Source organism: Mustela nigripes, chromosome 8, assembly GCF_022355385.1.
Source record: "Mustela nigripes isolate SB6536 chromosome 8, MUSNIG.SB6536, whole genome shotgun sequence".
Classification (NCBI taxonomy): Eukaryota; Metazoa; Chordata; class Mammalia; order Carnivora; family Mustelidae; genus Mustela; species Mustela nigripes.
The window spans coordinates 33,937,422-33,952,303 of NC_081564.1; the positions used below are offsets into that span (position 1 = coordinate 33,937,422).

Consider the following 14,882-nt stretch of genomic DNA (forward strand, 5'->3'; position numbering starts at 1 on the left):
AGAGAGAGAGAGAGAGAAGAGGGTCCCCGCTGAGCAGAGAGCCTGAAGCGGGACTCGATCCTAGGACCCAGAGATCATGAGCCTAGCAGAAGGCAGCCATTTAACCCACTGAGCCACCCAGGCGCCCCAGGCCTCACAGTCTTATTAACAAGACACACCAGAAGCTTATTTGCTTATTGTGATGATTAAAAGAATCGGTACATATAAAACACTTAAAACACTTCTCGTACCACAGTAAAAACACAAATACCGCCATGAGAAGTTAATGTAATGTAGAGTTCATAAGTAACACAAAATAATCACAGAGGGCAAGTTACTCATATTTAGCCCAGTCATTTTATCACATGAATACTGAGGATTTTTCTTACTATAAAATTTAATTTTCATTTTTGTTACCCAGTTGGTTTTTCCTATTATTTGACTTCGGGAAATATTCACTGAAGCCTACTGAGTCAAATAAGACAAACAAATGCAACCACCTGAAAATGCAAAGTTACAGGAACCTCAGCTAAATAATTTATGTGAACACTCCATTACCAAGTCTTCCTTAATATGAAAAATTTCAGCAGTTCCAAATGTTTTTCAGATCAATAAGCGATTATATCTTCATTTGTAATGAAACGGTGCCACTTACATGTAGACTGTTCAAATATTCCTTAAAGAAAATGTTATTTATGGCACAGCTTCAAGCAGAGTAATTTGCTGACTCCATGGAATTCAGAATACAGTAAGATATTAAATATGATGGTGGTGAAGACTAAGTATTCATCCAGCTAAAAAAAGAAACGCTGCATATAATGCCAGACTTGCTAAAAAGATACCAAATCCTCTCCTCTTCTTTTATCACTATCCCTGCTCTAGTCAGTAGGAAAACATTGTATGAGGACATTTTTTTAAAGGGCATTTCTTGACCTTATACTGGATGCAGTTCACTTGGGATTAGGTCACCATGAAAATAAAGTTTTACCTGAATGTCAGGAGTTTGGGTTTACATAGACCAGTGTTTGACTCTTGCCTAGAGAAACCTGAGAAGGAATAGTTGATTGGATTTGCTCTGATAAGCAAGGAAGGAGGGCAGTCCGAGAAACAGATCTGCGTGCTCACTACTGGTAGGAAATGGTGTGTGTTTCTCTGGGTTGTGCCTGTACTGTTGGGTTAGAGCGGAGGGACAACTGCATATGGATCAACAGGGCCAGGCAATGTTAACAGTACCAGGCAGAAGCTTCCATCTGAAGTTTATAGTGGATGTTGTGCACTGCTCAGATACCCTCTTCTAGAATGAAATACTCCTACCTGCAGATGCTCGGAGTACTGTTCACTAACAACTGCTAAGTTCTTCACCAGGAACTGCCATGGCCAAAGGGAGTGGCAGCACTAAAGGGATGTGTCTCCTTGCCATCAGCAGCTTGCATCCCCCCATGTGTGGGCATACAGACCTAACCCTTACCTCAAATCAGAGCATCTCAGAAGTGCATCCTAGTATCAAGGACTCCCTGTGAAACTAGCTAAAGCTTAGGCACACCTGCATTGCAGCTCAGCTTCTCCCTTTGTTCTATGCTGTTCCTGTCACATCCTTCCAGGTGTTGTTCCTGAGATCACATCCCTCTTTTCTCCCATCCTCTGTAATCACCTGCAGATTTCTGTTTCAGGTTCCCAGGGCACCCAACCTATAGTATATGTGAGAGTGGTCCTAGGTGCAGACTCTAAAAACTCTAAACTAGGATTTCTGAACTGGATTGCACGCTGGCTGCCATGAGATGGAGTACTGACAGTCCTGGCATATGGCAGTCATGTAACTGTTCAAGCTTTCAGGCCTTTAAGAGGTCCCAGGGAAGTACTAATTGTAATGACTGCTTCTCTTCTCTTCTCACAACCAGGAAAAAGCACCTTCTCCAACCCTGAAGAAGAGGTTTTTCTCAAAATAATAGTAAGTTTCTGGGTTTAGATAGCACGGTGGAGAACAATTTAATGGTATTTTACTGTAAGTCAGGAAGACTGAATAAAAGTTTCTCTAAGACAGAGTAAGTTTACAGTCTCCCCTCACTACAGCTGAACAAAAACCCCTCCTATGTTTCGCTTTCTGAAATGCTAGAGAACATTCTTATGTCATCCAGACAGGAAGGTAGAATATGTTTTCTGGAGGAACTACCTGTCTCAAGAGAAGGACCTACAAATACAGACATTTAGGAGACTTCTGACAAAACAGCCATCTTGTTCACCAGATAGACTACAGAGAAGCCCACCAGCCAATAAGCTCTGTATATTACATGTCTTGACAAGCAGGCATTTTAAAGCTTCATTCAAATATGAGTGAAGAGAAGTTAACAGAAGATTTTTTTTTTTTAAGATTTTATTTATTTATTTGACAGACACAAGTAGGCAGAGAGAGAGGAGGAAGCAGGCTTCCTGCCAAGCAGGGAGCTCGATGTGGGACTCAATCCCAGGACTCTGGGATCATGACCTGAGCCAAAGGCAGAGGCTTTAACCCATTGAGCCACCCAGGTGCCCCCAGATCTTTAATGTGAGAAATACACCAAATCAGAGCAACAATGTGAAGGGTTTGGGGGAAATCTGTGACTATGCTGGAAGTAGAGCAAACCATTTAATTAGTATCTTCAGAGAGTTAAGATGGACACCTAGAACTGGAAATTTCATGGAGAGACTGAGAATCCCAGATGGGATTAACGGTAAAGCAGTATTTCAGGATAGCATCTATGCTACAGATCTAGAAAGCAACTAGTTCCAATTAGATCAGGATACAAGATATCTTATATACAGTGATAAGAGAAATCCTACAGGTAGTTCTGAAAAACAGTTAAGTTACCAAAACTATAATGAGGTGTCCTCTCACACCTGTCAGAATGACTAGTATCAAAAAGACAAGAAATAACATGCTGGTGAGGATGTGGAGAAAGGAAAACCTGCTGCACTGTTGGTGGGAATGTAAATTGGTGCAGACACTATGAGATATGGTGTGGGGGTTCCTCAAAAATAAAAAATAAATGACCACATGATCCAGGAAAAAAATAAACAACAGTTAAGTTGATCAATGTGATTTACCTTATTTAGAAGCATTTTAGAGTTATGTCAGAGAGAGTAAAAAAGAACAAAAATAGATGCATGGAAAACTAAGTAACAAAAAAAAAAAAGAAAAAGAAAAAAAAAGAACAAGGCAATGTGTTAACCCAGGTAATAAAAAATCCAAAAAATAAAACACAATTATAGATAGTACAGTGTAGACTAGACAGTATAGAGTCTATTGAATCTCTGGTCAACAATAAAATCCTTTACAGGAGATCAATAAATAATAACTAAAAATTAAAAAACAAGACAGCTTCATCTTGTTAGAAATAGAGTTAACCACTAGAAGAAACACCTACAACAGTGGCTTTTGGTGAAAGATACTGGGAAATGGGAAAGAACGGGAGGGACCTAATTTATTTATTTATTTATTTTATGGTTATCTTTAAAAGCTGAACAGTACTCTTCAACTTTCTAAACTATGTCCAAATATTCTTTGACAAAAGTAAAAATTACGTAAAGAGAAAACCTACTTATCTGAAACACGAAATCCTGCTTTAGAATCACTGCTAATAGTGCTCCAGGTTGATTTGTTCTCATTGCAAGCAGATTACTGCAATGCAATTAAGTATTAAACACACTTAAAAGATGAGTTTCATTACAACAAAGATGGGTTTAGCTTTGATAACAAGATGTCAAAGACTGAAAATGCAAATGGATCTTAAAACCTACCATGATTAATAAAACTACATCAAAACAAATTAAACATGGTGTTCAAAGATGCCATTAATTTGTAAGCATATATAATCAGATATATGCTTACATATATAATATACATATACATATATATGCTTAAATATATAATCATGTCTATGTTTTATCACTATACACATAAGTCATCTGAATCTATTAAATAAATAATGTCTGCTAAAATTCAGGAATGAAGGTTGTATAGCAAAAGACCATAATATTAATAAGCCTAAAAAATATATACAGGCAGGGGGACTCAGTGAAGTTTTTATTTTAAGTAAATTCTGCTTTTTATATCTAGTTATCTGACAGTAGAAAATTTTCTACTTATAGCCCTGCAATAAAAATTTTGCCAACCTGTTTAATTAACTGTCAAGTTATACAGATTTTATGAAAAGATAATGCTATATCTGACTATGATAGGAATTAGCAATTAGAAGGCAGAAAAAAGGGAAAATAAAACATAGATGAGCTGACCAGGCATTCAGGGAAATAGGAAATGAAACAGTATGACTAAAAACTGAATGAACTAAGTGACTCTGGGTTGAATTACTATTTTGCAAATGTGTATTGATTTTTCTATCATACTTACATCTCTGTGCCCACTGCTAGCAGAATCATGGAGTGGAGTGTCATCATCTAATCCTTGTGTGTTAACATCTGCTCCAGCTGCTATAAGTATCTTAGCAACATCATAATATCCAACGTTGCAAGCTTCATGCAATGGTGTCCAGCCTAAAGTGAGAATATTAATTTAACATATGGTTAATTTGTACTAATTCAAAATATGTGTTTTATACACATAACTATGTGAGATATATTGATTCCAATGTACACAGTAAAGAAGGAAAAACGAATGATGAACAAGCTATTGGAACACCGCCTATTCTACAGAAAGTTCATTTATGTTAATATTTCCACTGGGGCTAAATTATTTTACCAATATAGTAAACGTTTAAGTTTATCCCACCACAAACTTGCTGTAATTTATAACAATCATCTGAACTATGGAAAAATAAGAAAATAAAAATATTAATAAGCTTGTTAGGGGATTTCAACAAACAAAAGCCCCTATGTTTAAGGGTTCTCATCTTTTCCAGACTTAATACCTACTTTAACTAAAATAAATTTACCATTGCAGTAACTGTGATGATTTAAAAGAAGTTACATGTTCATGAAAGAAAAACTAGAAAACAAAAAATACAAAGCAGTAAAGAAGCATCACCCATAATTCCACCACCCAGCTACAATAATTTCAAGACTCTAGTCTAACTCCTACCTTCTCGCCCTCATATATATATTTATATATATATATAAAATAAATATATATAAAATAAAACTGACTTCTCTCCCTCATATATATGTAAACATATGTATATATAATATATAATAAATGAAATACATAAAATAAAAAAATTATATAGAAAATAAAATTCTCTCCCTCATATATATTTATATATAAATGTATATTTATATATAATAAATAAAAATAAACATATAATAAATAAAAATAAATAAAATAAATACATATAAAATAAATTTATATATAAATATATAAAAGTAATAAATTAATTAATTTTTGAAAGGTAGGCTCCATGCCTGGTGTGGAGCTCAACACGGGGCTTGAAGTCATGATCCTGAGGATCAAGACCTAAGCAGAGATCAGAAGCTGGACAGTCAACTAATGAAGCCACCCAGGTGCCCATAGATTTATAATTTCAAAATAAAAATGGGAAAGTTGTTTAACACTTTCACTGCAGTGAAAATAATCTCTCATGTCATTATACTTTTCTACAACACAGTATAACACTGATTGATATGCCATAATTTATTTAAGCAAGATCCTATTACTGGGCATTTAGATTATTTCTAATTTTTTTTAAAAGCTTTTATTTATGTATTTGAGAGACGGAGCATGCACAAGCAGGGGGTAATGGCAGGGCGTTAGTGGGGTGGGAGAAGCAGGTTCCCCACAAAGCTGGCAGCCTGATATGGGGACTGATTCCAGGACCGTGCATGGGATTATGACCTGACCCATAGGCAGATGCTTAACTAACTGAGCCACCTAGGTACTCCAGATTATTTCTAATTTTTAAAATATTAAAAACAACGCTGCAACAAATATCCTTACAACTAAATATTCATGCATAGCCATTACTAAATATTTAAGGTAAGTCTCCAGAAGTGGAATTGTTAGATCAAAGTACTTTTTGGTTTCTGATATATAATACCAAATTTTCTTCTTGAATGGATGCTATGCATTTTAAGTTTCATTCTTTAAAGTAGACCTTGTTCACTGCACTTCTGTCCACTCACATCAAATACAGAAATAAATTCCAGGTGTATTCTAATAGGGCTCTATGTAAAAGCAAAACAAAAACAAAGTTCAGAAATGAGGAAATAGGGGGTATAATTTTATAATAAAGGAACAGAGATGGACTTAACTGATATTACATAAAAAATTGAAACTTCAGTACAATAAACAACATTGAAGTGAAAATTCAAACATAGCCACGGACAGTGAAAACCTTTACATATTTGATAGAGAATTAAAACCTACACTAAACAAAGGGCTCTTACATATTAATAATACTGTCATAAGACAAATGGGCAGAAGACTCCACCTGTCAAGTCACAACACACACATAAACTAAAGGTATGCACTAGAAAAAAATTCACAGTCACTATAGATTAAGAAAATACAAATAGTCTTTTTTCATTTGTCAGATTGTTAATAAATTGATAATATCCAGTTTTAGTGAAGATGTGATGAAAAGGGTTCTTTTGTATACTCTTGATGATAGTGTAAATTGATAAAAAAAAGATTTTGGGGGGATACCACCTTACTGTATTTACAAAAATTTTAAATATGCATCCCCTTAACAGTTTCCATTCTGTAACTATAACTATAACTATACACTTCTTTCTTTCTTTTTTTTAAATTAATTAATTTATTTTCAGCATAACAGTATTCATTATTTTTTCACCACACCCCATGCTCCATGCAATCCGTGCCCTCTATAATACCTACCACCTGGTACCCCGACCTCCCACCCTCTTTCTTTCTTTTTAAAAATATTTTATTTATTCATTTGAAAGAGAGACAGAAAACATGAATGGGGGAGGGGGGAGAAGCAAAGGGAGAAGCAAGCAGCCTCCCCACTGAGCCAGGAGCCCAATGACATGGGGCTTGATCCCTGGACCTGGAGATCATGACCTTAGCCAAAGGCAAGTACTTAACCATCTAAGCCACCAGGTGCCCTTATACACTTATTTCTACAGGAGGGTTCACTCAAGTATTGTCCACGGAATCTATATTATAGAATAGTATGCAGCTGTTGAAATGAACAAAACAGAACTACCTATATGTACTGAGAGAAATATCTGCAAGAGATTAAGTAAAAAAGGCAGGTTGTAGAACTACAGACTGATAATATAGATGGAATGATTTGATTTTTTTAAAAAAGTCTATATACAAATAAATGTTCATTTTATGTATACATAATAAAAATGCACAGAAAGGATAACCTCCGAATTGTTAACAATAGTTCTGTGGCAAAAAAAGAAAACTGTACTGTAGTATGTGAAACTCAAGGGAATCTCTATATTGCTCCCTGAATGCTTTTACTGTTTGAATTCTTCACAGTAAGAATGTACTGGTATGGTATTTGAGTAATTAAAATGAAACACCACTATGCTCTCTTCAAGTCCTCATGCTCAAGTGAATAAATGTTCTTTTAAGACTTACGAATGAATTAACACTTTGAAAACATCATATAGCTCTAATTCATCTAGAATAGAACCTAAACTGGGTAAAGAATTTTATGGCAGTATGTCAACTAAAATAGAAGTTTAATATTTAAAAATCTGAATAGTTCTTGACTTGGAATTGCAGCAGAGGATCAGGGTTTTAAGTATATAGTCCAAAAGAATTTTGCAATGAAGTACACTTTTAGAAAACTTGTTTCAGCAAGAATATTGGAATACAGATTATAACAAGACTCTGTCTAACTGATAAATTTTAGTTCCTGAGCATTAGTCCTTAATTACTAATCTTACCTGCAAAATCTTTCACGTTCACATTTGCCCCTAAACTTATTAATTCTTTGACTTGTTTCACATCTCCTCGAATAGCTGCCATGTGTAAAGGAGTTTCACCACGTTCATTTCTTTTATTAACTTTATCTTTTTGTCGAGATGAGGAACTGGGATTTTTCTTCTGGGCTGGTGTTGTTTGTGATGGATGATTTGGTGTGGAATCTGTAAGAAAAAAGGAAACTAATGAAAGTTCTAAGGCTAAATATTTTGCATGTTCATTGAAAGTTTTGTAATGTGCAATTTCCTGGAATGGGGGAGTATCTTCTCACTCTCACACTCCAAAATGTGGTTTACATGATATATTAATAATTTATCCAAATACATGGAGTAGGTCTTCCTTTAGGGTCATCAAATATTGCATGAGTAAATTTAGAAAAAACGTTTTATTCTGTCAATTCATAAAATTGGCTTGAAGTGATAAAGTATCAAGTATGTGCCCTAAAAATGTTTGTTCAATGATTAACTTGATAAACTAGGAAAAAAACAACAACAATGTATTTTTCATGGCATGTTATTCTATTATTCCAACACCTAGATGAAATGACACTGAAGGATAGAGTTCACACTTCTAACTCAAAGTATTAGAATTCCATTCTGATATTAAATGCCAACTGAGGTCATGGATGATTTTAGCATAAAAATGAAGCTTAAGATGTGTAAGAAATAAGGACAGTCTGGGAAGGGCTTTAAAAAGGGGGCTGATAAAAGAGAAAAAAATATTTCTGTGGTTTGATTCTCTTCCTTTGATTTTCTGTTCCAGTGTTCATACCAAAAACAAAATATTAAACAAGATGATGCCCAAAGTTTTCCCTCTTGTCCCAATTTCAGAACTACTGGGAAAAAAACAAACAAACACAAAACAGGTTTTTTAATCAGTTAAGGATTCCAGACATATGTATCATGTTAATAATTAATTCTGAAAATTTACAACAATTTAAAAGAAACAACTATTCTAAGAGAAAAAAACTCTATGGAAAATAAATTTCCAGCATATATGATTTTCTTGCAAACAGACATTATTAGAGCACTAAAGTACTATCATTCTTTCCTCAATAAGAAAAAAGTTTAAAATTTACATTTTGGATTTTAAAGTATACTGCATCAGTAACAGTTTCCTCTCTGTACTACTCCATAAGAGCAAGGATAGCTGTCTATCTTATTCATTACCGTTTGTCAACTGTTTAGATGACTTCTTGGCACATATGAAATGAACAATAAATGAATTTTCTTATAATTTTTTTTTAAAGATGTTATTTACTTATTTGAGAGAACATGAATAGTGGGAGGGGCAGAGGGAGAAGCAGGCTCCCTGCTGAGTGTGGAGCCTGACACGGGGATTGATCCTAGGACCTCAAGATCATGACCTCAGCTAAAGTCAGATGCTTAACCAACTGAGCCACCCAGGTGCCTCATGAATTTTACTATGATCTTTACAGTCAAATTATTTATTAAGAAAATTAGCTGTTCAACTTCTTAAAAATGAAATGTACTTGTTATTTCATACAACTTGCAAGGAATTAATTCATATAAAATCTTATTAGCCATTTCAAAGTAATATTCCCATACATAAAATAACGGTATCATCCATAATGGCAATTAGGTTAAACATAACATAAACATGGAAAATTAATTATGTAATGGATAAAATAATAAACCCTAAAAACTGCAAGAATGTTTATATTTTGGCAAACAGCTCTCTATTTCAAAAGCTTTCCACTCTAGTTCTACATATAATACAGTTGGCTAAAAATCCTTAAATGAAAAGAATCAACTGCATTATAGTGTGATCTTACTTATATTTTAAAACACAAACAGCACAGGGCGCCTGACTGGCTCAATCAGTGGCTCAAGTTGTGAGTTCAAGCCCCATGTTGGGGGTTGAGTTTACTTAAAACAACAACAACAACAACAACAAAATCACAAAACAAAAAAATACAAACTACAACAAAAGGTATGCATTTGCATGTTCATGCCTAGAAAATTTCTAGAAGAAATACTGGAGATGAGGTAAGATTAACTTTTTGCCTTTTAATTTATCCTAAGAATAAAGGTTCCTGGTATTAAGAAAATCAGTTTTTAAAAGTAAAAATCTCCAATGCCTGGGTGGCTCAGTTGGTTAAGCGTCTGCCTTTGGCTCAGATCATGATCCTGGGGTCCTGCAATCGAGTCTCACATCAAGTCCCACATCATCGGGCTCCTGGCCTCATCAGGGAGCCTGCTTCTTCCCCTGCCTGTTCTCCCTGAAGCTCTCCACGCTTCTGCTCTCTCTGACAAATAAATAAATAAAATTTAAAAAATAAATAAAGGATTAAAAAAATATAAATAAAAAATAAAAGTCTTCTCGGGGTACCTAAGTGGCTCAGCTGGTTAAGTGTCTGACTCCTGATTTTGGCTCGGGTAATGATCTCAGGGTAAGGAGATTGAGCCCATCACCGGACATGGAGCCTGCTTAAGACTCTCTCTCCCTGGGTGCCTGGGTGGCTCAGTGGGTTAAGCCACTGCCTTCGGCTCAGGTCATGATCTCAGGGTCCTGGGATCTAGTCCCACAGTGGGCTCTCTGCTCAGCAGGGAGCCTGCTTCCCTCTCTCTCTCTCTCTGCCTGCCTCTCCATCTACTTGTGATTTCTCTCTGTCAAATAAATAAATAAATAAAATCTTTAAAAAAAAAAAAAAAAAAAAAGACTCTCCCTGTCTGCCCTGCTCATTAACCTCCAACCCTGGCTCATACATGCTTGCTCTCTCAGAAAAATTTAAAAAATATAAGTCTTCTAACTATTAAATCTGACACGAAGTTAACATTTTATAGAAACATTTAAAGTTTTAACAATGTATACTATCTTTAATTTGGCTATAGTCTTTCAGAAATTGGGGGTGGAAAGGTAGGAGAATAACCTTAAACAACATACTTTTACTTAAAAAAGCGGGAAGCCCTAAAACTTGTTTATCAGTAAAAGATATCAGATATACCACGATTTGATGGAAACTACAATACACAGAAACTAAGAATTTTACCGTGTTATCCCAGGTTTTTTTTTTTTTTTAAAGAGCCAATATGAGAAAACTTCATTAGAGAAACTGTCCTTTTCAATGCATTTTATCAGGGTCTTGTCACATGACCCAAAATCTTATATAAAGATTTCCTGAATTCAGAGCCAAAAGAATTTTTTTTCTCTAGACAAAATGGATTTACTTTATCAGTCAATAAGAACTGCACAACTTAAAATTTTTTTGTATTGTTGCCAGAATGCATTCAATGCTCAATAGTAATTACCATTTCAGTCCAGCGACCTGGATTTCATCTACCCTTTTGTAGCTCCTTTTAATTAATTAGCAGGTTGGGTGGTTTGCTCCCTTATTGTTTTGGTTCTGCTGTAACCCATCTAATTATTTTTGGAGGACATAGTATTGGAATACCCCCCCCCCCACACACACACATACATGTAGTATATCACCTTAACTGGAAGTCTGCAACGCAATACAATATAAATTTACACAGTATGCTGCAGACTTTTTTTTTTAAGATTTTATTTGTTTGACACAGAGAGAGACAGTGAGAGAGGGAACACAAGGAGAGTGGGAAAGGGAGAAGCAAGCGTCCTGTCCACCAGGGAGCCCATTGCCGGGCTTGATCCCAGCACCCATAGCCTGAGATGAAGGCAGACACTTAACAACTGAGCCACCTGGCACCCTGACATTTTCCTTTTAAAATAATTCAGATCCCGAACAAAAAAACATGGATTACACTACTGCATAATAGTACTCATGTGATAAGATTATCTGTTTATCAGGAGGGTGCTACCAAACTTAAAAGTAAACTATAAACCTAGAAGCAGCTTTACAGAAACTGTGGTTAAGACTCTTTAGTACGGTGAAAGCACACAGTGCTACAATGGATTTCTCAAGTTGACAGACCATTTCTAAATGACCCATTTTAGTTGAAAAGTATTTACTGAATGTTCTCTAAATGCAATGATCCCTGCTCTTGTATAGATCCTTATTTGGACATGACAGACAATTATCATGCAAATAAATGTAAAATTACAAACATATTAATAAGAAATTTTTATTAAATCCAAGAAAAAGATTTTAAAATTAAAAGTTTAAAGTAGTTAACTGTTAAAATAAGGATAGAAAGTCTGAGTAAAACTAAGAATACATATGTACTCAAAGATGGTGTCACCTGGACTGTTGTCTCTTGCTGTCATCTGCATAAGAAGTGCCATCTGCTTCCGCTCAGAGAGTGGATAACCAAAAAGAATGCTAACTGGTGTGGACTTCTTATTTCCAGCTTCCTTTTTTGTTTTCTTCTTTTCTGGACCTTCTTTCTCTGGAATTATTAATAAACATGTAAGGATTTGAAATAAACATAAGCTCTGAAAAGCAAAACATAAAAAAACTTAAAAAAAAACAGATGCTATACATGTATATGAGAAACATGTGCAATATACAGACTAGTAGTATGCTGACAAAAGAGCACTAGACTTTTATCATATGAACAATTTCTTTCTGAATGTCTTGAAAATAATACATTAATTCTACTATTTTCTGAAAATTAAGAGCATTTGGAAATTCATTCCTTGTCAAATCTGTATTTTAATGATCTGTTCTTTTAAAATTTAACTTTTTCAATAATATTTCAAACATTCCTTAGTATTTCATTTTTGAAACTTCTTTCATTCATTATAATTTTACTCTTAATTACTGCTAAGCCCTTACAGCAATGTTCCTTCAAATTACTTCCCGAATTCCACTAATGATTTGTACAGTCTTCTAACAAAGTGAGTATTTAAGACAAGACTCATCACACGAAGTAATTATTGTAAAAAAGCAAAGGATCACTTTATTCCAGACACAGGATAGCTGAACATGGAATGATATTAATCAAAGCTAAAACTGAGCATTATATTAAAGATTTCTGTGTGTATGTAGGTATGTGGGGGTGTTTAACAGAGATTCTGCAAAGATCCAAAATGTCTAAGGACTTTTTTCAAAAAGATTTGACCCATCAAAAAAAAAAGCCAGCTTTTAGGCTGAGTTATTTGGGAAATCTTTTGCCAATACAGTCAGCATCAAGTCCCAGGAATTTCAGATAAACTGGATTCTATAAGTCAAAGAGATACAAGTATCTCTTGTAGGACTTCTCTGGGAGACAACTCAGGTGAGAGTTAATGCAGAGGGTCTGCTGGTTAACTGTCTAGGTATCTATTTCTTGGGAAATCCTATATAAATAATTGAGATTTACTGATCTAGGTTTGAAGGTCCCTGCAAAGATGGGCTGCAGAAATAAATAAGTAAAATTTTTAAATAAGTATAAAACACAGCAGAAATGGTAGAAGGGTATAGGTTCAGTAGTCAATATTGCATTTTTTTAAGGCAGATGTGGCCAGCAAATAGACTACTCCAGGAGATCATAAGCATTTATTAATCTAGCAAGTTTCAAGAAACCAGTAAGAGCTTGATATTATTTAAATATTATTATTATTTAGGGCATAAGAACTTAAAATAGTAATTCTTGCAGTTAATTCGAATACAATGGCTGGTATGCTAATGGTCTAGTTAATTCAAATACAATGGCTGGTATTCTAATGGTCTAGAAAAATTAAGAGATCAGAATATTCTGTTGCCCACAAATCATAGTCAAACTTCAATAGCTCCAAAATGTCTACTTATTGATATTTTACATAACAAAAACAAAAAACCTGATTTACTTAAGTCAGCCTTTAATAGTTCTAATACATTCTTTTATTTTTCCAATTCCTCTTTTCATTATCATTAATGGCCTGACTTAGTATAAATCCAGTTTCAGCACAGTGTTTCACCTAACTTACTAAATTTGTTCATTAGAAGTCCCTAACAGGTATCTCAAAGAAGCTGATTTTTTTTTCTGAAACATTTACTTTCTTCTAATAATGTTCTGTATGCTTTGGTTCTCTCATATTTAACGAGGAATCATAATTACTGTTTTAATGATTTTCCATCTAAATAACAAATCCTTAAATATAAGGAATGTACTTAGCTAAAATTAAAATATTTAAACATAAAAATTTTATAAGAAGTAGAATTTTTTAGAAAGAAGTAAAGTTTAATAACTGGAGGAAACAAAATGAAGAAAATGTACATAGAATCTATCCTTAAAATATTTTCTAAAATTTGGGGGAGAATATTGTATTTGCAAAATAATGGACTTTCCACTTTTCTTATGGCATTTTCATGCAATGTTTTAAAAAGAATATGCTCTGAAGTGATACGCAGCCAGCTGACAGGAAAAAGTGAGATACTTATAAATTCATTTTAGCATTCTAGCTGCCAAACGATCGAAGACATAATGATTACATTTTGGAAACGAATATAATTGTACATGTTCCAAATAGTCAAGCAAAAAATTCAAATTAGATACTAGCATCCAATCTGAACTCTTTCTTTAATTGAGTTTTCTTAGTCATTTGTCTGAGTTCATGTTTTACATGAGACAGGAAAAGAAGGTAAGAAAACAGATGCTGGTAGCTACACTAGAGATAACTATGTACCATTCTTCAAAATTTTATTATATTAGTATGTCCCAAAGTATGTTTTTCAAGTTTTAAGATTCAATGAAACTCTATCTAGGATGTATTCTGTGAAGAAGTTGTTTTCTGATCTGTCATAAATAAAAATCTATAAATCTGACAAAGTTTGGTGTTTCTCAAATATAACTGAAATATGTATTTATTTGTCCAAATAATGGATCAGAATTTTAAAATTTAAATGCAGGAATACTGACAGGTGCTCATTTAGCACAGTCTCCTACAGACTTGAGATTCCACTGAGCCATTCAAGAGATTTTTAAAGAAAAATCCAAGTGCTTTACTTAAGACTAAAGCAAAACAGAGAAATGGATTTTCAACAATCCAAAATTCTTTATTTCATTTCAGGGTTCAGAGAAACTTAAGAAATACAGATATGTCTCTGTCTTATAATTGTGAAAATTAATGCTTTCTTTTCAGGACTTGTCAAAATAAACAGAAAGGTCAACAC

The 14,882-nt window shown here is 34.2% G+C and overlaps 1 protein-coding gene across 7 annotated transcripts in view; it reads right to left on the reverse strand.

Moving 5' to 3' along the window:
* The window catches only part of ANKRD12 (ankyrin repeat domain 12), a 128,998-nt gene that overhangs the window by 61,304 nt on the left and 52,812 nt on the right, over positions 1 to 14,882 (reverse strand). For all 7 annotated transcript variants that reach the window (XM_059409194.1, XM_059409193.1, XM_059409195.1 and 4 more), the window contains 3 exons: positions 12,049 to 12,195; positions 7,831 to 8,031; positions 4,364 to 4,506 (listed from right to left, as the gene is read on the reverse strand). In XM_059409194.1, the coding sequence (XP_059265177.1) occupies positions 4,364 to 4,506; positions 7,831 to 8,031; positions 12,049 to 12,195 (491 nt within the window). The remainder of the gene's footprint in view (positions 1 to 4,363; positions 4,507 to 7,830; positions 8,032 to 12,048; positions 12,196 to 14,882) is intronic.